Source organism: Neodiprion virginianus, chromosome 2, assembly GCF_021901495.1.
Source record: "Neodiprion virginianus isolate iyNeoVirg1 chromosome 2, iyNeoVirg1.1, whole genome shotgun sequence".
Taxonomy (NCBI): Eukaryota; Metazoa; Arthropoda; class Insecta; order Hymenoptera; family Diprionidae; genus Neodiprion; species Neodiprion virginianus.
The window spans coordinates 13,017,369-13,044,445 of NC_060878.1; the positions used below are offsets into that span (position 1 = coordinate 13,017,369).

At 36.1% G+C, this 27,077-nt stretch overlaps 1 protein-coding gene across 10 annotated transcripts in view; it reads left to right on the forward strand.

Annotated features, from left to right (window-relative positions):
- LOC124299315 (kinesin-like protein KIF13A) overlaps nucleotides 1-27,077 on the forward strand; it is a 32,725-nt gene that overhangs the window by 743 nt on the left and 4,905 nt on the right. For 2 of the 10 annotated variants that reach the window (XM_046752448.1, XM_046752449.1), the window contains exons 2-25: nucleotides 3,919-4,009; nucleotides 9,685-9,848; nucleotides 9,980-10,248; nucleotides 10,688-10,935; nucleotides 11,013-11,127; nucleotides 11,968-12,180; nucleotides 12,298-12,561; nucleotides 13,062-13,311; nucleotides 13,519-13,661; nucleotides 13,932-14,279; nucleotides 14,755-14,931; nucleotides 15,011-15,536; nucleotides 16,603-16,827; nucleotides 16,927-17,193; nucleotides 17,307-17,489; nucleotides 17,653-17,844; nucleotides 18,039-18,332; nucleotides 18,455-18,630; nucleotides 19,533-19,707; nucleotides 21,765-21,782; nucleotides 23,646-23,720; nucleotides 24,885-25,054; nucleotides 26,010-26,349; nucleotides 26,706-26,977. In XM_046752448.1, coding sequence (XP_046608404.1) covers nucleotides 3,919-4,009; nucleotides 9,685-9,848; nucleotides 9,980-10,248; nucleotides 10,688-10,935; nucleotides 11,013-11,127; nucleotides 11,968-12,180; nucleotides 12,298-12,561; nucleotides 13,062-13,311; nucleotides 13,519-13,661; nucleotides 13,932-14,279; nucleotides 14,755-14,931; nucleotides 15,011-15,536; nucleotides 16,603-16,827; nucleotides 16,927-17,193; nucleotides 17,307-17,489; nucleotides 17,653-17,844; nucleotides 18,039-18,332; nucleotides 18,455-18,630; nucleotides 19,533-19,707; nucleotides 21,765-21,782; nucleotides 23,646-23,720; nucleotides 24,885-25,054; nucleotides 26,010-26,349; nucleotides 26,706-26,977 — 5,195 coding nt within the window. Of the gene's footprint in view, nucleotides 1-3,918; nucleotides 4,010-9,684; nucleotides 9,849-9,979; nucleotides 10,249-10,687; nucleotides 10,936-11,012; nucleotides 11,128-11,967; nucleotides 12,181-12,297; nucleotides 12,562-13,061; nucleotides 13,312-13,518; nucleotides 13,662-13,931; nucleotides 14,280-14,754; nucleotides 14,932-15,010; nucleotides 15,537-16,602; nucleotides 16,828-16,926; nucleotides 17,194-17,306; nucleotides 17,490-17,652; nucleotides 17,845-18,038; nucleotides 18,333-18,454; nucleotides 18,631-19,532; nucleotides 19,708-21,764; nucleotides 21,783-23,645; nucleotides 23,721-24,884; nucleotides 25,055-26,009; nucleotides 26,350-26,705; nucleotides 26,978-27,077 lie in introns of those variants that run through there. The other 8 variants (XM_046752450.1, XM_046752455.1, XM_046752452.1 and 5 more) reach the window with 7 other exon arrangements.

Below are 27,077 nucleotides of genomic sequence, written 5' to 3' on the forward strand. Positions count from 1 at the left end.
AATAACTGCAAACAGCCACAACCACATTCACTAATCGCTACCGCTTTCCCCTGTATCTTTACATCGGCCGCTGTACTTCAGGCAGAAGAGAAAAAACACCGATCTGACGCGTGGGGCTGGTTGAAAGCGTATTTTTTACGCACGCGATATCGAGTCGTAACGTTTCGATGAGTTATTATATTCATCCATGAGTCTACGGACGTCAGGCCTACTTTCTGTCACCCGCCTGGCTTTGTCCTTTTTTTTTTGGTAATCTTCAACGAACATAGCTCTCGGCAGTAGGCAATTCCAGTCGATTTGTCTGGTTCATGCCGAACGGACTGCTCGAAACAATAGCGAAATGATTCGTTTTTTGAACAGTTCGGAATGTTTCAACAGTCCGGACAACTTCAGAGTGCTCTTCCAGCCCTCGAGCACAATGACAACGGTCATACTACAAAAATAATGATAAAAAACCGCCTTTAGAATAGACGTCTGCGAGCATTTCAATTCGAATTTATGATAGAAAGAGTTCAGCACAACGGAGCCATGTGCAACGTGAACAAATAAGCGAAAATAATTGAAAATCGCAATTGTACCAAACTTTTGAATTCTCAGTTATGTTAGGTAAACCATAAATTTGGTTCTGAATAAACCGAAACGAATCGTTTTCAATTCCTTAACTCTTACAAACTAATCTTAATGTTGTTAAATATTCTAATTTCGATTGTGTTTCGTTTGGTTAATGTCACAAACTTCAATTTACGAGAAGAGTATCACACCTCCAGGTCATGGATTCTGCTGAAACTTCTAAGAGTGTTTTTCTGGCCTAAAAGATGTACTAATCTTCTTTTAAAATTTAGATCAGGTTGTCAAAAATTCACAGTTACTCCACTACGACTCTGACATAATATATTAGTTCGCACTTGATTTGTGGTGGAATACTATCGCTTTGAAGGTTCATGAAAGCGCAATGAAAGTTAATATTTAAGGAAACAACATATAACAAGTAAACTGCTGATATAATCGATTGTGACTAAAGTGAAAAAGGGCCTATTAGACAAAAGTTCAAATCACAGGCTTCGTATTTTAGACCAAGGAAATGACCCTAGAAGTTTCAGCAGAATCAATCATCTAGAGGCTTTATCGAGAGCATTATACACTCCTTGTCAGCGTGTAAAATAAATATGAAATAGTCAAAAATGCGAATTTAACGATTCGCGGACTGTCTGAGGCCCCGCGGCTCGTCCGTTCGGCATAGATGGTGTATAATAAATACACCGCGACATCTGATTATCACTTCACCTGCCTTCCGAAGGCCACCGACCAAGCAACCGACGACACGTTGTTCCAGCCTTTACAATGAGTGATTCAATGTCGGCGCGGTAAACTGTTTACGTAAAAATAAATAAATTGCGCTAACCTGATGAATCGAAACTACCTGCCCTGCCTGTATAGCCGCTTTTGTATCCCCATATATACATACACACACACGGATACCCACATATCTACGTAACAACACAGTATATAAGCTCTGTACTCTGACCCTGCAACGCGATTTGTATATATCACAAGGTGTTTCAAAACAGATAACGTCAGATTCAAGTGCAGCAAGATTACTTTTTATTACAGTTATAGTATACAGTCTGAATTTATATGCAAGGGAAAAATGGTTGATCTTCTCAGTTTAAGAATTCAAAAAAGGTGGGCAGAAAATCGATTCTTTTTAATCAGATTGTATACAGAGTCACAATAAAAATTTTCTTAATTGACCAAATTTGACGTTGGTTTTTGTCAAATTCGTGAAAATTAGATCACATAATCGACTACATAATCTTCAGTTTTATCGAGTGATATTTTGTTATCTTGGGCAGCACCTGGTATCTGAGAAATTACAACTATAATTTTGGCGTTTATTTCCTTGATCATTCATGACTTTGAGAACCTGAAGTAGTTGTTCAGTGACTGATAATATTACCAGCGATAGATAAAGGTTATTTTGATATAAGACCTGAAGCGCAGGCTTTGCACCGAAATAAGGTTCTTTATCATCACGGCGGTTGATTTACGGAATACGTGCGTGGGTCCTGGTAAAAATCAACACAGCCTATTGGCCCAAAAGTAGTCCCGTCAAATCCGTAACGGGATTTACTTGTATAAACATTTTAAGAATGCCTGGTGCAAGAACTTTCTATCATGATTCAAGCTTTCGCAGTATATATATTCTTGTCAGTCGTGAAACGGAATATAAATTTTTCTCTGAATGTACTAGTTTCACGTTATTATACAATATCGCATGTTTTTTCGAACTCGAAATAACATCGGAAATACTGATACGTTTTGTTATCGTGATCTCGGGCTTGAGTCCATTGATAAGTGAATAAAACGAGACAACTGAATCATTCGATCAGAATCCATTAGTCGGTTAGTTCACGTGCATTATCCTCACTCTGCAGCGCAGTGATGACAAATCTTGGATTTCCATAAAACGCTTATCGATCTCAATTATCAAAAGCATAACATTGAAACGAGAATTCAGTCTCAGCGTCTGTAAGATTCGAACTTTACAATCAATATCCATGGGACAAATTGTTGAACGAAGCAAAAAAATTTGTCGAATTAACGAAATGCGATAAAGCAGCGAAGACGATAACTAATTAGGTGACTCAATCATTTGGCATTTGAATGAAACGAAAATTTGTTAGAATCATTGGACAAAAAATACGGAATCAATGTTTATCAAAATTCAAACCAATTTCGATTAGTCAGCATCTACTTACATCTCTTAAATTTACAATTAGCGGAAAGTGAGAATGACATGACTCGGTCGGTAAATGTAGAACTATGCTGTTGCATCCTTTTAACGATGAGTAGAGTTCAGTCAATGAATACGTAGGTATATGCCTTTCTATTGTGTTCTTGTTGGGACGTCGTGAAAATGCTGCACTAAATCGATACGTTTTGTTAGTTTGAATTATGTTTATTATAGTTGGATCAATAAAAGAACAATATGAGTCACGATTGGTATTTATGCATATTTTTTTTGTTTCCATTCATTTTCCCTCACACGTAGAAAGTTGAACGTTAATGTTCAAGAAATTGTTTCGTCTTGCTCTGATACGGTAAATGCGATTGATATATCATACATCGAATCATTTATACTTTGAAGGTATAGGATACATAATATCTGACTTGCTGACTGAACTAATCATTATTTTTTATATTAGTTTATTATAATTTTAGCATAGTGAATATTGAGTGCAGTCAACGAGTATAGTTAAGTTGTTCAAAAGAGGTTTATTTATTCTGTTTTAAAAAAAGTCCTTTTCCTAATTTGAAACCAGTTTCGTTTACCTAATGTATGAACTGTATTTCCTTGTATTATGGAAAAATTGCTAGTGACGATGTATCCGTGTAACCCGCGACCGATTATCTTATAACTTTGATACTGGTATTATTGTGGGCATCTGATACATTTTTCTTATTCCGGGTGATCTCATGCTTGCTTGGAGGTACGCTCAGCGTGTGAAAGAAAGTGTGAAGCTCGTATCTATATATGTACTGAAGTATATTATACCCCTAGTTACTATAAAAGGAGGGAGAAACCGACTTGCGTCAGACAGCAACAACAATACTAATAACAATAACGTAACAAAATATTTCCATACCAGGCATTAACAATCGTTTTGTGTTGTGTACTTTTCTGGACAAAAAAAAAACAAATATATTTTCACATGTTCGAATTTGAAGTTGTAAGGAATAGTCATCGAACTTATAATTAATTATGCATGATGCAAAATGACGTGGCGAAGCGAAGTTTGTTGAATTCTGTATTTTGACTACTTGTTAAAATTTAATTGGTTAAGAATGACTGTTCGTATATAATCGTCCATGCAACAATATTAAATGATTGATTTTGTTTCTATAATTTTCACACAGAAATCGAACTGGGAACTCAGTGCGTCGTCGAGATGACGAAGGACCAGACGATCCTCCAACATCCAACTTCACTGCAGGACAAAATCGACCGGTGAGTCATGCCTCTATGTTGTGCGGGCATTTCGTGTCACACGTCATCGACTTGACATATTAAGTAAAATCATCAGTGTGAGGTTGTCTTCACAGGTGAGCGTTGAAAAATTCAAATGCAAACCGCTGAGAATATCAGCAACTTGAAGGTAGTTTCGAACGACGGAATTTGAATATTTGATGTTATGAGAACACTGTTTGTTGTAGGTGAAATAAATCAGGTACTTAATAATGGGAAATAATATGTCAGTATATAATGGACACCTATATGTGTAAGAACAGCCTTCGAGAAGCTAGAATTCTCGGTGTAGGAGAATATCGATCCGTTACGTCACGAATGACGCGGAGGGTTAAGCCTCGCCGTTTGCACAATGGCCGCCGAACGAACTTACACTCCGACCTCGATCACAGATCACGAAGGTAGCGATCAGGTGGTCGCGTAGTTCAAATTCAATATAGCCACCCGAATCGCGTATTGTACATCATCAGCGAATCAACATGTGTACCTGCAATTCATTTATGCGTTATATAAAAACATATAATACGTTTGATCGGAACCACGAATGCTGAATTGATTGATTGATTGATTGGTCGTCATTTGTCACTGTGTACTTACAGAGTTTTTTCCGCTATCCTAGTAATTGCAACGTAATGACCGACGCGATCTATACGATCGATGATCTCACTATAACGGTGTCGGTAAGGCTGGAATCTTGAATTACGATCAGGTCCGTCGACCACCGGATCTGTTGCAGATTTGCCCACTATACTTATGTATATATGAAACATGATTTTTTCTAATTGTAAGGGCTGTGGCATAAATATTTTATAGCCGCAAGTTATTTGGCACCAAATTGTTCTTGTTCTGAAGTAAAATCGGCACAAACCAACAACAGTTGCGAAACTAAAAATCGCACAATCTGAAATTCAGCCATTTGTTCCGTGGTTTGGGTTTATAGGCGGGTCGACTATTATCTCGTTTAAAAATAACTATCGCATTCCATTTTTTTTCTCCAGAAAACTCACCCTTTCTTCTTTCTACAAATGATTTCAAATCATTCTGTTATTGGTCTATTTTTAGAAATTCCAATTTTTAAGAAGCCTTAACTCGTCTTCATCAGTTTGCTTACATACATCGTTTCTTAGTTTCTCTCGTCGATCCACATAATTTTCGACACTCAGTGAACAACGAACAAGCAAACAAACAAGTCTCACAGCATTTCAGCAGCGAGCTCGATGTATGAACTAACTCTTTGTGAGTCATCATGCACCGCGCGAGAGTTCAACTATAGTAGCAATTTTTTTCACTTCTTTTCTTTCTTCTATTTGCCTTGAGCTGACTCTCTGTCTTACCATGCAATTTATTATACTTTTTTCTGCATATAACGCGATCTCAAATTCCATTATATTCGCCATTCAAATGCCATAAATCTGCTACTATTATTATTATTACGTAATTTAGTATTGTTATTATTATTATTAGGTGACTTGAACGCACCTGTAGAATCTTCATATATATTTATTACGGTTTCTTTTTTCTATGAAAATGAAATTTTTATCCTTATATTCTTTTTTTTTTGTATTCTACGTTGTCTGGAATTTCAGCTTATAGGATTGTCAGAATCCAATAAGCTACTGAATACATTTAAATATATAGGGCTGTTCGGTATCGAAAATTTGCTGCTGGTTTCCAGAAAGAATTTTTTATCTTACCGTTTCCCTGTTTTCAAAGTAAAAAGGAAGTTATTGTAATCATCCCGAAAATGAAAAGTCAAGTTTTCACTAGATCTCGACATTTAGCGATCTAGAGAATCACCTCCGAACATTTTCGGATAGACGCGCGCGAGCGCGCGTGTGTTTGTTGCGTGATCAGTTTTTTTTTCGGCGATATCGCGAGAACGAGATACCGGATTTCAATGATTTTGATCTCAATAAAAGCGACTTTTTCAAACTTAGATCTGATTACATTTGGCTTAAATTAGTTCCGTATTTTTTGAATTATTTAAGTAACAGAATTCGAAAGAATGAAATAAAAATGATATCTTGAAAACGGATGAATGGATTTGAAGGAAAATTGGTAGCGTTAGGTTGTTTGTGTCGCTGATCACGGATCTAGAGTCAAATTTGCAAAATTTAAATTTGGCGTATTCATGATATGCTGAAAAAAACTAAAAACATTTGGACTTTTATGAAAATTGATACTCGAAGGTTTGTTGGGTGATTGATCACGAATCTGAGGTCAGATTTGCGAAATCCAAAATGGCGAATCCAATATGATGGAAAAATAATCTAAACATATTCCGATTTTCGTAGAAATTAGTAGTCGGAGATTGTTTGGGTCACCGATAACGAATCCGAGGTCAGACTTCAAAAATTAGTAATGGCGGATTCATTATAGTACTGCAAAATAAAAAATCGTCATATTTTCATGTAATGTGATACTTGAGGGCTTTTCAATCGTTAATTACGAATCCGAATTTGTAGTTCGTAGTTTCAATTGGATATTATCATTATTTTTTGTGTGCTCTTGAAACCTGCAGTATGAGAACGGAAAGTTCGAGGGCTGGCTCATGGCCAGCCTAAAGCCGCTTGTTAATCTGTACATTCGGTATATTAAAATACAGTTGTTTCTGTAAAAACCGAAATACTGTTTTTATTTCGGTATAAACCGTAGTTTCAACCACAAAAAAATCTAGATTACCGGAATAAAATGAATTTCTGATATCCAATGGTCATCGAAATATCAAGACATGTCACTGCTGATCAAATATCTTGGCTTCATCCTATCAAGCAATTTCACGTGAGCAAAGCTGCATTAATATTATGATCAGGAATATGAACGTTGTCGACATTTCGGTGTTATATTGTTCATAGACATTATTCTAAAATTTTCTAAATACCGAAATACCGAACACCCCTAGTGTATACTGGTATACATGTAAAGTACAAATTATAGAAAAGTCGTCAGGTATAATAATTCGCATGACCTCCGAAACCTTTCAGGGATTTTGAGGTATATAAGGTATGATACGCCGTGTATCGGATACAAACGCAAAGTCCATTTAATCACGAATTCGTGTTGGATAGCACGCGACATTTTCTCTTGCACTCTTTTCACTTTTAGTCCCTTTCTGTTTGCCCATTCCCTTCCCCATCGCAACGACTGTTAGAGATAATAATTATAATATCAAAAATAACAAAGGTAATAATGAAAATGAAATGTAATACAACATCTTTAGAGACAAACCACACGTGACGTATGATTATATCGCTCCAATATTTGCCTCTTGCATGAGACCGTAATAAAATACACGAGGGACCACCAGGTCCGTAGGGTAAAGTTGAAGTTTTTTTCGACTTTTCTGCTGAGGCCTGAATTTTTTTTTTTACTATACAAATTCTTGGGGGTAATATTACGTGGAGCCTTTTTTCCGTTCAAACTGCCGCGCAGCACTTTGCACGCTTTCGTGGTCTTACCTTTTCTTTCGCAAGTATAATGTAATCATGCGGATATACACGCATACGAATCATGATATAATATTTTCAACGACGTGGATTAAGTGTATTATACTTCATACATACAAATTGTGTTCTGCACGTTTTACCCACCTACATACATACATACATATACATTATATGATATATGTACATTCCTTTACCGAAAAATTTTACCTCGCACAATTTGCGGCAGCGTTCATTGCATTCGAAACGTTTGCGAATATTGTATTATCTTATCGTTCAAATTCCTGTAAATACGATAATGATAGTGTAGTTATTTTTGTGATTTTGTTTTGGAATATATTTATTGGAGTCGACGTAGATCACGCGACAAAGTTTGTACGTGTTTGACTTATGAATAAAAATGATTCAATGTGCATATAAAATAACAAGAGCTGAAACGCATTATTCAATATTCCATCGTGATATTGATGGCAAAATTGTAGTTTTGTAGGGTAGAATACTATCATATTGAAGTTAGTAACGTTATCGTAACGATTCACGCTGAGGAAAAACCGTTATTTCGCTATTTTGGCATTGTCTGGAGTTCAGTAAACCGTAATATGTAAAACAAAACACACTCGTATTTCGAAATCTTAGTCCCTTCAAAATCCTTGTTAAATCAAGAAAATAGTGATTTTCCCCAATGTTTTCTAAGGATAACGTTACTCATTTCAACCTCGTAAAATATTGGCGCAAGGTGAGGTCAGGTTACATGCTGAACAGTGACGTAACGAGAATGGCGGGAAAAAGGAGTAGTTCAAAACGTCTCTGACATTTAAATTTAATCAGCAATAAATTTTGCTTTGCTGATGTGATAAATAGGTATGTTGTGTATTTTTTTAACGGTTGGTCGTTGAGTTATTTCTTAAAAAAAAAAAAAAAATGTCCCTTCTGAAAGGAAGTATATGATAAAGTTCTTCAACGCCCTCACGTCGGATTGCGTAACGCCGCGGTTAGGGTTTGTTTTCTTTAACCCTGCTGACTCGAGTTAAGCTCCTACCAATAAATGCTACTTTGTGGGCCAAGGCCGCCACTTGTTCACCCGAAAACGTTGCCTCCTTTCACCCCGTAATTCTGACCCACGATTCATTATCCACGTTTCACCCCTTCCTCGTGTATTGCTGTTTGTGTAATATTTAGACATAGTGAGGCTCTCTTTTATTCGCTTTAAATACGGTACACAGTATAATTAGTAATGCTTTATCTTTATACTCCCTAATCGTTATGTACTCTCTAATCTAAGGGGGTAGGCCTGCTGCAGTAAAATTTATCTTTCTATAAATATCCCATCAGCTTCTTACACTTCGAGCGCATCAACGTGCGTAGCTTTAAAGATTTTGTTCCATGACTTGTAACAATATTTGCCTTCTACTTCCGTTTAGAATATGGTGACTGTTTAAATTGCAAAACAATCATTAATTCCGGAACAACGGCTCGAGCGAGTCATTTAATAAATTCGTTTAATGAATTTTTATGTTTATAACGAAGAATTTAGTGTCGACATTTTTCACAGCCTCATACCCGGGTTGATATAACGATTTCCGTCAATTTATTCATTGAAAGCGCCTTAATCCGAAGGGAAGAAACATTTTAGGCCTGATTTAGTTGAATCAGGCGGACGATCGTTCTCGGCAATGGCGGCTAAGGCTGCAGGTGCCGTTTCACCAAGGGTTGATCCTTAATTAGAAACTAGAGCAACGTTTTCGCGGCGTTGTGTCTGGGCACAAGAGGGGAGAATTGGAGGGTTTGTCCAAAATTTACTCTCTTTGCCTCTCGAGGAATTTCATCATACAGTTAAGGTTCAAGTCGTTTCGTCGAGACTCATTCGCTCCTTCCTGCTGCGCTGCGAATTACTAGCAATAATAAGTTTACCTTATGTAATTTAATATTCAAAGCTTGAGGTAGTTCACTCGAGATTGCTCAACGATTTTTATGAACGGTTACGATAGTAGAGGGTCGGTAATTATTTAAAATTCAAATGTGTTCAAAATTCAAAATTGAAATCCATTGTGAGCTAATTAAAAATGGATTGAATTATCACTTAATTAGGTTGTCGAAGGAATTCGAAAATTTCGATTCCGTAATTCGGTCATACGAAAATTATATGCTGTACATAATATGCTGTAAATAATATTATATTGACGGACTTTTTTCTTCATTCATGCCTTTTTTCAGGAACAAACCGAAAACTTTTGCTTTTGATCACTGTTTCTTCTCGCTGGAACCAGGCTCTGATCTTTTTGCTAGTCAAGAAGTCGTTTTTAATGCGTTGGGTCGGGACATCCTTGACAACGCGTTTCAGGGCTACAACGCGTGCATTTTTGCATATGGACAAACTGGTAACTTGAGAATATGATCGATATAATTCATTTGTTAATTGTTTTTGCGGAAAATAATAAAGTATGATTTGTACGTTCTACTTTTATGGATTAAAACACTGTTGAGAATCAATTTCAACTTTTTTCTACAGGTTCAGGGAAATCTTACACAATGATGGGTAGCGGGGACAACAAGGGTATTATTCCCAGGCTGTGCGACAATCTTTTCGACATGATTGCGAAACAGCAAAGTTCCGAACTGAGTTACAAAGTTGAAGTTTCTTACATGGAAATATACAACGAAAAAGTGCACGACTTGTTGGACCCCAAACAAAATAAACAGTCGCTCAAAGTCAGAGAACACAACGTTTTAGGACCGTACGTCGACGGGCTGAGTCAACTTGCCGTTACAGCCTTTCAGGTTTCACATTTTTTTATTTACAAAGTTACAAATTTATCATTGTGACAAAATTTATATTCTTAGTAAAAAAAATTTAAGTAATGGGCCTTCATTATTTCTTAAAGAATAGAATGTTATATGCAGTGCGAAATTTGAACTGACTTTTCCGTTAAATTCATCAAACAGACCTCAGATTTCTCAAACTTATAAGGACTTGTGTGTTATTTCGCAAACTATCGAATACAATTATCGAAATTTAAATTCACCTGTCCGTTATTCCCGAAATAATCTAATTTTATATTCGAAAATTTATTTGGCTTGTTATTTCTGAAACAATGGAATACGATATTTGAAATTTGAATTGACTTGTCCACCATCCTTTCCAAAGTCGGATACAACATTCGAACTTTCAACTAACTTTTCCATTATTCTCTAAATTGTGTTTGATTTGTGATTTCAGGACATAGACAATCTAATGGCGGAAGGAAATAAATCTCGAACAGTAGCAGCGACGAATATGAATTCCGAAAGTTCTCGCTCGCACGCAGTGTTCTCTGTAATACTAACCCAGACTCTGACCGACAACAAGAGCGGAGTAAGTGGGGAAAAAGTTTCTCGCATGTCGCTCGTAGATCTGGCGGGCAGTGAAAGAGCCGTCAAAACTGGTGCCGTAGGCGATAGGCTTAAGGAAGGAAGCAATATTAACAAGTTGGTATCCCGAAGTTATCACTGCTGCAGCAAAATAACACATTCGTCAAATAATACAATTTTCAAATCCGTTCCAGGTCACTAACCACACTAGGCCTAGTAATATCAAAACTAGCTGATCAGAGCTCAAGCAGCAAGAATAAGGACAAGTTTGTACCTTACAGAGACTCGGTACTTACATGGTTACTTAAGGTAAGTTGAAGGATCAGCAATTTTACTTAAATTTCGGAATGGCATTTAAAAAGGCAAATCGGAAGTTCAGAAGGTGTGACTATAGTCAGTCAATTCGAATTTATTCAAGACGACCTTTTAATGAGAAACAATTTTGGAACTCATTAAGGTTGACTAAAATAGACATCTATTGTCAATTGTTTTAGAAGGATGATATTATTATATAATTTTTTTTCCACCAAAAATGCTCCGTTCATCTTAATTTAATGAATTAAAGATGATTTTGTTAGTCAATACATATTCTGAAAACCATTTAAGATGAATTTTTTTATCGCTCCTTATTTTATTGCAAAAACGTATATGAAATTGTTATCGATTATAATTCACAAACTTATCCCTTATTAAAATACATATTATAGTTATTTAAAATTCATTACACGTAATCTGTAGATGATCAATTGACGAACAACATGAGCTCTGATCCATCGAGAGTGGACACCAAATGAAATTTAGTAACTATCTTGAAGTTACCGATATCTAAACGTTCTTTATTTGAATTTAATATTGAATTACCCACTCGTTTATTTGATTTTTCCGCTCAGTTAATGACGTTTGTTATATCAATGTGGAAACTGTCAATATTTCCAAAAAATCGATTGCTTCATTCATTTGAAATAATTCGTAGAACATGATTATTTATATTCTCTTTGAATTTGCATCAAATTTTTATCTCAATAACTGTGAAATATTATTTTCGACTTATCTGCAATATCGCTCAAATCAGAAATTTGCAAAAAAACACGTACATACATACTTATATGTTTGATTGAATAACTTGAATAACGAAAAAACTATGAGCAGGACAATCTCGGAGGAAATAGTAAGACTGTGATGGTTGCGACAATCTCACCTGCAGCTGACAACTACGAGGAGACATTGTCAACGCTGAGATACGCGGATAGGGCTAAGAAAATAGTGAACCATGCTGTTGTCAATGAGGATCCAAATGCCAGAATAATCAGGGAACTTAGACAGGAGGTTGAAGCACTGAAGGAAATGCTGCTGCACGCTACGGTGTGAATTTTATTCATTTCAAGTCGATTTCCTCTTTTCTTTAACTCGATTTTTTAAGATTAATTATGATAGATGAAAAAAAAGAAGGGTAAAAAATGGAAGAAAATTTTTACTCAGGGTCACGGATCCGTCGTCGGTCAGCAGCGTACCGATATAACTGAAAAATTGTCCGAGTCTGAGCGTCTGATGAAGGCGATGTCCCAGACGTGGGAAGAGAAGTTGGTTAAGACTGAGAAACTACAGCATGAAAGGCAGCAGGCTCTCGAAAAAATGGGAATCAGCGTACAGGCATCGGGGATTCAAGTTGAGAAGAGCAAATATTATTTAGTAAACCTCAACGCCGATCCCAGCTTAAACGAGTTGCTGGTATACTACCTCAAGGTGCGTCAATTTCACACATTAAAATTTTAATCTTTCTTAAAAAAAGCCTGCAGATTTTCATCAAATTACTCGTATTCCAGAGTATAGTTGAATAAAATTTGGAATCTGTGCTATTTCGTTTTCATTATGCAGAGCTACAATAAGTAAAAGTGTTTGTCTCAAGTCATAGCCCTTTTTAGAACTTCTTCAAATTGGGCATGAATTTTCTACATATAATAGTGTAACTTCCGAGCAAATGAACAAAATTTCTGATTATTATCCGTATTTTACGTTGCTCACAATCATCTTGAAAATCATGGCAAAACTAGAAAGAAAGCAACATAATCATACAATTTCACTAGTTGAAACATATTCATTTTCACTAAAATTACATAATTCTGGAATGCTCACAAAAAATTTCATGAAGTCTTGCAAGTCTCATATTCCGATCAATCATATACTTTAGAATACCGGTGTTAAGGAAACTGACTAATCAAAATATTTTACTTTATTATGTCTAGGAACGAACATTAGTCGGCGGTAGATCAGCAGCAATACCTCAAGACATTCAACTTCACGGATTGGGAATTCAGCCTGAACACTGTGTCATAACTATCGAAGAGTCAGGCCTTTACATGACCCCGTTGACCGGGGCTAGATGTTTCATAAATGGCAGTCAGGTTACCGATAGAACTCCGTTGCATCATGGCGATAGAATTGTCTGGGGAAATCATCATTTCTTCAGAGTAAACTGTCCCAGAAGCGCTACAGGTTCCTAAATTATTATTCTCATTGTTGTTATTTTTTTATTTACTGTCACATTGTTGCTGTTGTTATTGCTACCGTGTATTACTATTACACTGTGCATAGTTATTTCCATAGCGCTGATAATTTTCATTGAATTTTTATTTTTTGACTATAAATATCTAAGAACTGCTATAATTTTGTAAAATCATAAATTGCAACTGTTTTTTTCAGCTGTTAGCAGTGAGCCTCAAACACCAGCGCAGACCATAGACTATAATTTTGCCAGAGAAGAACTTATGCTGAACGAATTGTCTAACGATCCAATCCAAACTGCGATTGCCAGACTTGAAAAACAGCACGAAGAAGATAAGCAGGTAAATAATTTATTGTGAAACAGAAAATTAATCATGTGTTATTGGAACTATGGAAAAATTGTTTATTCCATGAATTATTTCAGATTAACCTCACCTGTAAATTCTGTGATTTATTGTCATCAAAATTCCCATTCAGCTTATAAAAAGAAGGTGGAAAAAAAATTCGCCGTTTTATAATAAAATATGGACTAGATTTAGATAAAATGTTGGAGGAGTACAATCTTCTGTTGATTCTCTGTTGATTCAATTTTTTACTTTCGGCTTGCACAGGTCGCTCTGGAGAAGCAGCGGCAAGAATACGAGCGGCAATTCCAACAGCTTCGTAACATTCTGTCACCATCAACACCATATTCGCCTTATGTTCCCTATGATCCGCTACGTGGAAGTCAAGGCGGCAAGTTGCCAGCTTGCACTCCAACTACGCAGATGCGGGTCGAAAAATGGGCTCAGGAACGTGACGAAATGTTCAAGCGCAGTCTTGGCCAGTTGAAAGCTGACATCCTGAGAGCAAACTCGTTGGTACAAGAGGCGAACTTCTTGGCTGAAGAAATGGATAAACAAACAAAGTTCAGCGTCACCTTGCAGATACCCCCGAATAATTTGAGCCCCAACAGAAGGGTATGAGGTTTTAATTTTGGTTGTAGGATTGGTTATTTTCACTGTTTCAGTGATTTTTCAGACCCTTTAAATATAATTTGGTTTATTTAAGGATGCATTGGGGTTACAGTCCAATAAAAAATAACGTCAAGCTATTATTCAATGAAATTGGTCAAAGCATACAAATTCGGCAATAAGAAAATGTGTTTGAGATGTAATCCGCCTCAGATTATCAATTACTGAGCTATGTTGATGACAGGACAAGGTATTTAACTTTTTTTCCACTACCAACAGAATTATTTTCTGATAAAGCTTATCAGAACTTGAGGCCCAGTTGCCTTTGTTTGTCAATTTCTTCGTTCTGACGCACCTGAAGAACTGTACACCAGATGCATCCTTAATTTTATTAAATGCACATTGCGCTAGATTTGCCTTAGTTCCTTGAGTTCTATTAATTGGTTATATTTTGATTTTCAACACTCTTACCACCATGTAGAGTGTGTTCTTTCAGCGGGGGGCGTTCGTCAGCGAGCCGGCGATACTGGTGAAGCGAATGAATATGGGGAGTCAAGTTTGGTCTATGGAGAAGTTGGAGAACAAGCTTGTGGATATGCGTGACATGTACGAAGATAGAAAAGACTCATATAATAATCAGCGACTGCCGATCATCAAGGTAAGAGCCTGAACCCAGCCGTAATTTGAAAATTCGAAAACGTGCGAGATTTAGAAAAGTAACAACTTTCTCCACGCAGGATGAACTGCCGGGTAAAACTCAGGACCCGTTTTACGAGTCCCAGGAGAATCACAACCTCATAGGAGTAGCAAATATATTCCTGGAGGTTCTCTTTCACGACGTGAGACTCGATTATCACACACCAATCATCAGCCAGCAGGGCGAAGTCGCTGGTCGACTTCAGGTCGAGATCAGTCGAACGTCCGGACAATTTCCTCAAGATCGAATCTGCGAGGCAGCTTCGGACGCTTCGTCTGGTGACTCAGCGTCTTCCGAGCAGGAGGACTATTCAGAATCGAGTCACATTACATGCAGAATAACTATCAAACAAGCTAGTGGCCTGCCGCTCTCCCTCAGCCATTTTGTATTCTGTCAGTACATTTTTTGGGGACATCCTGAGCCCATCGTCGTCCCGCCCGTCGTCAACCCCGAATTACCGGCTACTCATTTAGTTCCCGGGCAGAGAGACTCCCTCGCCTTCAAATTTGAACACACCAAAGACTTCACAATTCCCATCACTGACGAGTTTCTGGAACACTGTTCGGGTAACGGTTTTTTTGAATTTCTCAACCGTTATTCGACTGTTTTGAAATTCCGGAACATTACCATTGCAGGCTACATAGTGGGTCCCCCTATTTCCCTAAAAGTACCCTATTTTATTTTCTTCCCCTATAAGAACTCTAAAACTGAAGGTTTCCCATAAATTTACCTTAAAGCAGTCAATTTCCCCCTAAACCCTCCTATTTTTGTCAGTTGGTTACTTTTTCTTCATAAACCAAAAGGGACTGAAAAAATCAAGTTGATGCTTGAGAACAACGTTTATACTTGCAACTTAACATAGGAACAAAAAAATAGAACAATGCATTGAATTACAAAACTCTCTTGTATGTCATGAAACCATAATTTTTATGCTTTAATTTGAGTTTCGTTATCTACGGAATACGTGCATTCATTTTGTTCCTACATTTAGTTGGAAATATAAACATTTTTGTCAAACATTGAATTGATTTTTTCAGTCCATTTTAGTTGACGAAAAAAAATAATTATAGAACTTTGAAAATTACAATGTATTTTACATTCAAAATTTAAATCCCCCTCCCCCCAACACGTCTTAATATTATCCGTCAATTTTTATATGTACCGGAGATATTTTCTATGATATGAATATATTTTTGGGGTGCAATCGAAAAAATTGCAAAACGATCAAAATAACGGACATCCTAATGTGTATCTAATTTTGCTTTATTTAGTCAGTACTGTGAGAAAAAATTTGAACCCTAATTAACCCCCCTCCCTCCCTGTTTTCACAAAACTTTTCGCTATTTCCCCAAAAATTACCTGACTTGAGCACTGTGAAGCCTGCCATTGCGAAATCAAGATTCCAAAAGTCGAACACAAGTTAATCCAGTTGAATTTATAAAATGAATAGTACTTCAAAAATGGCAACCATAATTTCAAATATGGAACATTTAGTTGTTATTAATTTCAGAACGGTCACAAAATCATATAGTTGGACCAATTTCTATGGATCAGGGCACATTGACTTCGGTGATAACTTATGAACCTTGAAACAGATTTTCATAATGACTCACGATTGATTCACCTTTGCAGAAGGAGCTTTGAGCATAGAAGTATGGGGTCACAGAAGCACTGGGTTCTCGCGAAGTAAGCCAGGCTGGGAAGTGGAGCAGCAACAGTTGGCTAAGGCAAGATCGCTAGCCGATCGGTGGGCGGAATTGACTAGGAAGATCGAGCTCTGGGTCGAGATACAGGAGCTGAATGAGCAGGGAGAATACACGCCAATCGAAGTCGTCAGCAAGCCTGACATGCTGACAGGTGAAGTAACCGGAAACAATATGGTTTTTTGTTTTTAAACAAAAGAAAAGCAATTATCTAATTTTCGAACTGCCTCTCTGACCTTGCAAACCTGTTCAGGCGGTGTTTACCAACTCCGGCAAGGACAGCAGCGGCGAATTCAAGTCCGCGTAAAACCGGTTCAGAACTCCGGCACACTGCCGATTATTTGTCAATCGATTTTGAACGTCGCTGTCGGCTCCGTTTCGGTCAGAAACCGTCTTCAAAAACCTTTGGACAGCTACCAAGAGGAAGATCTCAGCGTTCTCCGGGAAAAGTGGAGCGAAGCTTTGATGCGAAGGAGGCAGTATTTGGATCAGCACATCACGAAGCTCATTGACAAGCAAGGTAAGCCTCTGTTGCTTGGTCAATTAATTCATCCTATTCAAACTGATTTCGCTGCTATCACTCGATTCAAGTGTTCATCCAGTTATCTTTCCATACGGCGATTTTTCGTGCAGATAAGACAGAACAGGACGTTGAGAGAGAACAGAGTCTCCTCGATCAGTGGGTCAGCCTCACAGAAGAACGGAATGCGGTCCTCGTCCCAACTCCTGGATCAGGAATTCCTGGTGCCCCGGCCGACTGGATCCCTCCACCAGGCATGGAGCCACACATTCCTGTACTCTTCCTCGATCTAAATGGTGAGTTATAACACATTGAGTAGAGAATTTACTGGGAGATCAAATGAATACTGGTGAAGATAAATTTACTCACTGATTGTACAAACTTGATGGATTACAAAAAGACACTGGTGTATCGTCCATAAAACTAAGAGCTAATAATTAAAGTTTTATCGCTTCATAGCCGATGATCTCTCAACGCATCAGTCAGGAGAAGAAGTCTCCGTTACCGGATTGAACTCTATACTGCCAAAAGAGCATGGGAACAAGTTTTATAATCTGCCGATTATACGACATTTGGAAAAAGATGTGTGTGCTATAGCCGCCTGGGACTCTAGCATACACGATAGTGTCAACTTGAATCGAGTCACTGAAGGTATGTTCTAAAAATTTGTATCAAGCTCAACTTTGTTTTAGGCTTAAGTCGTTCAACATTGGCATTTTAGAATCATCCAAAATTCTAAATTTTCGACTCTAGAGGAATTTGCATTACAACCTCAGGTACTGATACTCAATGCAACAAACGAAGCATGTTAAGGTTTTAAAACAGTTTAACATTTGAAATTTTAGCAAACGAAAGAGTTTACTTGATCTTGAAGACGACTGTTCGTCTGTCACACCCAGCGCCGATGGATTTGGTGCTACGAAAGCGACTAGCACTAAACATCTACAAACGGCAAAGTATTACAGACAGATTTTTTAAACGGATAGTTCGAACAGATGGGTTATCGCAAAGCGGCGTGACTTATGAAGTCGTATCAAACATACCAAAGGCTAGTGAAGAACTTGAGGATCGTGAAAGCCTTGCTCAAATCGCAGCAAGTGGCGAGGACAGCAATTTGTCTGATGGTGAAACTTACATCGGTAAGTCGAATAATTCAGACAGCTTGAATCTCAAAAATACCTACTATTCTAACATGTACACCTCATTTTTCAGTTTCAATTCATCAGACAGCTCATCTTTCACTGTATTTTCCTAATTCCAGAGAAATATACGCGAGGTGTTTCTGCTGTCGAGAGCATATTGACCTTGGATCGCTTGAGGCAGAGCGTCGCGGTCAAGGAACTCCTTCAGGCACAGGGACAGCCTTTGATGCGCAAAACAGCAAGCGTACCAAACTTCTCCCAGGTACTACAGCCCCTTCGACGTCTCAGACTCACCGTATGCTTTTCCTTTAATTTTCAGCAGTGCTTGGTTCCTAATCCTAATGTCATTGAAATTCTAAGTTATTGTCAATGTTGAAATTTTAGTATTTTGCTTACGTTCCACTTTTTTTTTTGCAATACCCTGACATTCCATAGACTTAAATTCTTTTAGTGAAAATTACGCACATTTCATATACGAAATTTGTAACACTAGGCACAAGCTCATAATATTGCTAAATATGATCAGATTTTTATATTTCCAAACGCAAAAATGAGAACAGATATTCAGAATTTATATAATTGGTAAATATTATTAGAGTGCGGGCAATTACATTTACATCAAGTTTATGATTTGTCCCATGCGTCAAATATTTTTACTAAAATAAACAAAATCGCAAATATTATAAATTATAATCAATTATATTTCAGAATAGCGTAAGTAAATTCCTGCTAAAAATTGAGTCTCAAAAATAGGTATATTACATTAACGAGACAATAGCCTTCACGAAAATTTGTTTATGTAACTCAAGTATTGTTTACGTGTCCTTTATGCGTGTGCTTTGGACGTAGATCAATCGTTTATGCGACAGTACAAAAAAGAGCGTTTCTTAGTACTCGGTAGTAAAAGGGCACTTTTTTTTACTCTAGAATAAAAAAAAAAAGAACTTGCAAGTTTCCAATATTTATCTTCAGTTCAAGCACGAGTCTATGTCTATAATTCATATGGCGTACTTATGTTCAGTAAAAAAAAAACCTGCTTGGCCACCTTGACACACAATCTACTATATTTTTTTTTTCCAAATTGTTCACATAGCTACTCATTTGTTTAATATAAATTTTACCAACCCCCTTTTTACCTGTACGTAATATGTAGTGTCTTCTGATTGCTAAACCACATTGTCCTTTCAATTATCACAGATCATGAGATTTGATACGTCGATGGATTCACTGGTGAACGTTACTCGTTCGGAGAGTGTAACAGACCTCAATTCCGAACTAAACGGGCTGCCTTATCCACGGAGGCCGTCAACGGGTCACATCAGAAATGACGACAGTAATTTTTTACCTACACCGCCGAAGCCGTATGGAATCGGTAAGAAAATTGATCAAATAAATTTTTTAATTGCGAAACAAAAAATAATTACACCTAAGGAATATGACATTATGATAAGCGTAATATAATTAAATCAACAAATTATTTAAATCGTGTTACGATTGTTGCTATATATTCTATGCTTTCTTAAAGATACGATTTGTTGAGAATTTCGGACTTTATAAAGAAAAAATATGTTGTCACCATCATTTTTGACCATGATTTTTTTTTCACTTTGAATTTGTCTGAGCTTTTCGTGTCTTTAAGAGCTCATAGAGCTTGCGGTTATTTCCTGGCTAGAGAATTTTAATCATGATTAATTCCACTTTTCATAATTATTTATCACTTGTAATTCCACATGTTCGTTATGCCTTGAAAAACCAAAACCCAAGCACTACAGTTCGTCAGGTTTTCCAGATTCTTAACTACTAACAATGGAATTATATTTTTTTTCAATACTTAATTTGATATTTAATTGCATTCCTCATTTCTGCTTAATTGTAAGTCTTCTTAAAGTTACCATCATTATTATTACTATTATTACTGTTATTATCATTAAGTACGATTCAGCTGTGTTAGTTACATTTAATCATATCCGTTTTCTTCTGAGATGTGGCTTGTGTGGTGTTTCTCAATATTTCGACATTTCACTCTTTCACAAAAATTTTTTGCAATTCACCAACGTTCCCAGTCAACTTTTTTTCCCTATTTGCGATTACATTCGTGCTTTAATGATAATAGTATTACTATTCTCACCATTTCTTTTACTAATGTTGCTTACATTTTACCTGTACCCACACGATATTTATACCCATGCTTTATTTATATTTCATTTTTATGGTATAATGAAATCCGCCTTAATTCTATATCAGCACTTGCCTTTCATATTTGGAGCTCGCAAAATAATTTTTCAAAGAGGCATCGATACGGGATACTTGATTATTATTTGTGAGAAAACCCTCTTATGTGGTATATTTTGTGTTTACAATCATCGTCCACATTTTCATTCCTCAGCTGTGATATTAGGCATCACAATCTCTGTTGTGATTTGCAATTCAAGTTGTAATTTTGATTCAAGATGAGATAAATAATCAATACTGTTATTATTGTTGCTATGAAAATGCAATGAACGCTGATATCAAGGTATCAATCACTCTTGGACTCCAATGTATACTGGTGTTTCAAGCCTTACAAAATCCTTGATGTCCTACGAAATCGTATGAAATTTATTGAAGTCTATGAAGCCTTGTCAATTGTCCTGAAATCCTCAAAGTCTTGTGAGGTCTAAATAAGTTTCATGAACTCCCATATTAAGAGATTTAAAATCTTTGAAGTCTTATAAAATATTTTAAAGTTCGTGAAATCAGTTGAAATCTTATGAAATCTAACAATGAATCTCATGAAACTCCCGAATTCGTGAAGTGTAGTGTACTCAATTTTTTTTTAGTGATTTGCTATTATGAACAGCGTTAATAAAGAATTGCCACTTCTATTAATTATAGTCGATAGTTGATTATTTCGATGAGCAACATTGCCAATTAACTTGTCTAAATAATTCTGGTCACATTAAAGTTTTTCATTTTTTTTTTTTTCACCTTACAGCTTTTGTCACGTTGTTTCCTACGTAACCATCGCTTTGCTCATCTTCAATCCAAGGGATTTTAATCTTGATATATTTGTGAATTGAAATTATGCATCAATCAAGTTGCATTATTTGCTTTGAATACTTTGAGAACTTTGTTGCCATTGATTTGGAGTGTAAAGTTGAGCATCGCAATGCAATTTTCACAAGTCTGCCTAGTGTTTTAGTGATTGACACTAAAGCTTGACCACTTATCAATCACACAAAAGATAAAGAAAAGGAAAAGAAAGATATAAATTTTACATTCGGCACTTGACGAGCGTGAACAAGTTTTAAATTTAAGTCTTATAAATTCTATATAAAAAAAAAATACTAATCTTGTCGTTAATAAGAAACTAATCAATTTATGCAACTTGTCTGTTCCTCTGTTTAACACTACGACTACTACTTCTACCACTATTTCGGCCCATCCAAGGCTCCATTCTGAACTCAGGTAAAATGGAGTCTTGATTTGATATTTAATTGATGCCGTACGATTACGGGCGATGATGATGATGATGATGGTGATGATGATGATGATGATTAGTAACTCTGTTTCGTGAGTGGTTGAGTCTGTCTGTTGTTTATTCAATTTTGCCGCCTGCATCTAAAAGTAAAGTATGCTTTGTACATTTGTTATAACAATGTTCGGGGTTGCAAACGAAACAAAAACGGAAAAAAACTAATTATATTAAACAGCATGCGTTAGTAATTGATTACTTTATGTTTTATATCTCACAAAATTGTGTAAAACATTGTCACACACATTTTGAACATTGTAAAAAAAAAAAATAATAATAATAATTGTACTCTATTGGTTTGATTTGAAATCGTTTCTAATCATTGCTGATTACCTAGTTGCACGTCAATGTATGTTTCACTAGTTGGCAAGCCCTTATTTTAATCGATTAGCAAGTTTGGCTCACATTGAGTTGTTCATTAATTGATCTAGTTTGTTGCTCGGTATCGTAATATCGTAATACCACGACATGTTCACCACTGTATATATATGTATAATATACAAGTATATGTATAATAATTACCACGAAATTGTTTAACACAAAACATTAAGAATGATTGCCCGCTGTTTATACACATCAGCTGTCTAGTCACACTGGAAATCATCTTGCTCCTATTTTAAACTTTTTTTACAATTTCGATGCCCACACTGGATGGATGTAGCGAGAAATTTTACTCAATATTCAACTCACATTTACGAAATGATTTCCATTGAACCAGCTGTATTAGGTATATTAATTATTATTGGACAATAACTGATGTTTAATGTATATGTGTGTGTGCGCGTGTTGGATGCTCGACATAATGGAATAATATGCAAGAGAACTGAATATATATGTATATATCATGTTGTATGCTCGCGTACATGTGAATTTCGCCTTCTATATTCTCGCAAACAATATAAGGTTGTTTTCTCAATCCTTGTTGTGCAGTAATCATTCCTTACGAGATACAAAACTTTGTGTGAAACTTGAGACAAGCAGTGTTTTGAAGACATTTGGCTTCAGGTGAATTGCTCAAGGTGGCGAAAAATCAACATGGCCGCTTTTGAGCCACTTCAAATTTCATTTTGCCTCCATGATCGTTTTTGTACTTCAATAGTTATCTATCAACAATTCATCACAAACAGTATGATGGCAGAAGTAACTTGAATATCACTTCACAATTACTAATGTCATAGAAGTTGAAAATTTAGCTTGTGAAATTCACTTGTTCGTCAGGCAAAATAACGAATTAATCGTAAACGGTTACACTCTTGCTTCGTTAATAATACAGTACTTCAGATTTATGGATATACTATCAACTAATGCCAACGTATCCAAGTTACTGCCAAAAACAGTAGATAGACAGAAAATATCGAATTTTAACTCTCTCAGGATAGTATTTATGTGAATTCTAGAAAATAACGTTGAACACTAAATGGAACGCGACGTAAAGCCCGTGGATAAAATATCTAGCATTTCCGCACTGCATGTATGTTATAAACTTAGTACATTTAATCAAGGAGATTATAATGGTATTCCTTCAATATGTACATAATTGCGAGTCCTTAGACAAGATAGGTATTCCGAAATGAAAGTTTATTATGTTTAAATCTACTTAACGGCAAAATCTAGAGTCTTTGAATGAGATAATATTTTTTCCCTAAGAAGAAGAGTTACACGCCATTAGTTTAATTCTGTTCCATTTTGTTTCCATTTCTATTAGTAAACTGTTATTAAAGTAAATATGTAAAATACAATTAGCCCGTAGCTTGATAGTGAGAATTCTCGTAATAAATCGGTCTGTCTCGTTTCAGCGAGACCAACATTCCTGAATTTGAACCTGAATCTCAACTCACTGACACGTCTGCAACAGTCCACCTCTGCCAAGTGTAGGTGACAATCGCCATTCGCAGCTCTTTTGAACCCTTCTTGAAATTCATTTTTTGCTAGCAGATGATTAGAAGTTTTGCCTTCGCATTTGATAAGCAATCAGTTTGAGAGGGCTGCGTTGGTTGCTGTTGTAGTTTTTTTCTCGTTAGAGTTTGTTTTTCCTTTTTATATTTTTTGTTCCAGCCTTGGTTTATAAACTTTACCCAGATAACATTGTGTATTTAAATTTTATAGCAAAATGACATTAATGCTTGCAAAATATTGCTTGCAATATTAGAACAAGGTGTGTTCTCAATTGCTAATCGCAATTAGAATAAATTATTCTGACCAAAATTTGTCAATAAAACATCCGCCTAACGCAAGCAGGCCTCGCTATAACTAGGAAATAATCCAACAGGTAGTGCAGTATATTTACTGTACGAAAATTATTCTTAGAAACTATTCGGTTACAAGGCAAGAAAATTACAGCGGGTGGGGTACCATAGCCTTTTTACATTGACACACTTAGTTATCTGGGTAGTTCAAGTTTAATGTTTCTACACCTCGTAGTTATCATATTTAACTTTATTCTACTTTGTTTATTTTCACAGCCTAATGTATTCCAATTTCAAATAAGTAGTTTTAATATCATTTGTGATTTTACAAAGATCCACACTTTCAAATGAAGATTGAATCTTAATGGGTTTCAGGAACGTTAGTTACAATTTGACCTTAAACTTTTGTCAAAAGTTATTTTTTATAACTTGATTATCTTCCGTTTCATATTTTCAAATGTATATCAGTAATATAAATTCTGCGAAAAAATATTTCGATTTGAATTTGGAATATCATAGAATAATTATATTTAAAATTTACAGCATGGCGTATTATTATTATTTTATTTTCTGGACATGATCACGTTATATTTTTACTTCTGTTTCCTGCATATTTTTATGTAGTCGTTTCTCAGAACCGACCTGGCACTGTACTTAATACAATGAAATGCTAGTGAGCCGGAACCTAAAAACACAATTAATCCAATTCTGGTACAACAAAGTTTGTTCTGGAATGGAGATTATAGATTGAACTTTTTAAATCTGTGGCCAGATCGGCCCTGAAGTGTGTGAAATTTCTCAATTGTGAGATGTTTTTGGTGCTAAAAAGAATACAGACTGTTTTTGTAGCATCGCCGAACATCGTCGCAGGAAAACTTGGCCTCAGGATGACTACCCTTCACGAAGAAACGTCAAATGCTGCTAACCAACCAGCTACTCCAACTCCAATTTACTCGCCGTCGCGAGAAGACGATGCTGACAAGAGCGACACCGGTTACTCAGAATATGAGGCGTACCAAGTAAGTATTGGTGAGAAGTTTGTTCATAAACTGTTTCCTAGCAAGTATCTAAATCCAAAATACTTTAAAATCTATTACGAGAAGTGTTTGTTCGTACACTAGGAATGATCGGAAATTATGTCGGTCAAGAAAAAAAATTTTATACTAGTAAATAATTGTTTCTCTTTTATTTTGTGGCATAATTTCATTGGTATTAGCAACGTGATTTCCATGTTGAATATTTTCATATTTTAAACAAGTCTACATTTCAATGTAATTAATTTAAGTTTTTTTTGAGGGGTTCATTTACAATAGTTGTGTTTAAAGTCCTATGGAATCCTTCAAGTCTCATCAAATCTTTCGAGTTTTGTAAAGTCTTTTAGTTCACTCTCCTGAAGTTACATAAAATTTTATGAAATGCCTTGAAATCTCACAAAGTTCTGTAAAATCTCATGACATCCCGTAAATCCCTGACGTTTTACTGAATTCTTTGAAATATTGTGAAATCCGTTGGAATGTTAAAAAATCTTTTCCTATGGAGTTGTGTAAAATCTGATAAAAGTTGATTATCCCTTGGAGTTCTATGTAACGCTTCTAAGTTAGTAAAATACCGTGAAGTCCTATAAAATTTTATGAAGTCTGACGTAACTTTGCGGAATCTTTTGAAGTTCTGAGAATTTCGCGAAGTTGAATGAAATCCTTCGAAGTTTTTATTTGTACAAAGTTGAGTAAAATCTATTGAAATTGATGAAATCTATAAAATCCTTGAAGTATTGAAGAATCTGTTATCCCACGCAATTTTTTAAAATCATTAAGTCCTAGAGTTTTTCTCAATTACAAAATGCTTGATCGTTTTAAAAATTTAGAAATTGGCGAAAATAAAAATATGTTGAAAGAACGAAAGATTCTATCCGCATGCAAAAGATCTACTTTAACATTCTTGTGGTAATCAATGATTACTTTAATTGTTTTGTAGCCATCGACGAAGCCAATTAAGCCATTAACGACATCGCGGACGTTGGATTCTCTTGTCGAGCTTCAATCAACAAAGATAAACACGCCAAGTATGAGCAGCAGTGGATACGGTTCCCAAGCAGTTTCGTCAACAAATTTAACATCAGAAGATTCGATATCCATAAAATCAATCAGCGTTGATGAGACTCCAGATTTGGAATACCGTAACCTCCTGGATTACAAAAGGACAGACAAGATGGACAGCTCTTTGGTCGAAGAGACACCTGAGGAGCATTCAGAGGACCTGAATACAACACTCGGTGGTATCAGTGTTGGCCAAAACGACGACGGCCATGCGACAGGTCAGTTTTCGCAAATCGTCCTGTTGACGTTGGTTTTAAGATTTTTTAGGGTTTGATCTGAGAAAAATTTAGGAATATGCCGGATATCCTGTGAGTACCCGGCTTTTGACTTATTTTATGCTGTCCAGCAGGAGAGCCGTATAATATTCAGAGAACAATCATGTGGCTAGAGCTGCGAAAAGTAAAAAAATTGGAAATAAGCAGATCTGCAGAAAATTTTAGATTAACACTGATGCCCGTTGAACTTAAAAAACAGTTTCGAAGTGATTTATGTAATGCCTGCTTTACAAGAATTACTTCAATATCTTGTACAAGAATTTTCATATCCTTATTAGTATTACTTTCGAATCCAACAGAATTGACTAGGGATTGCTTGGACCAAAATCAAGACACCTACATGGAAGATGCGAACGAAAACGTCGTTGAACTTGAAAGGGATAACAATGACAACACGATGAACAAAGCCAACACCGAACAGAGCAGTGAAGCTATGGCGAATCAGGATCGAGAAGAGAAAAACGACAATGATAAGAAAGTTGAAATCGAAGTCAGCCATGCTTCAAACTCCGACAATGATAGTCCTGCTGATGGAACCTCAGTTGTTCGCTCAAAATTAACCCCTGGCAAAGTAAGCGAGAAATTTGGAGAATAATAATAGTGATAATAATTCATCGAACCTGCAGAGAAGCTTCAAAATATAAAAATTATTCTAATTGACAAGGATAATT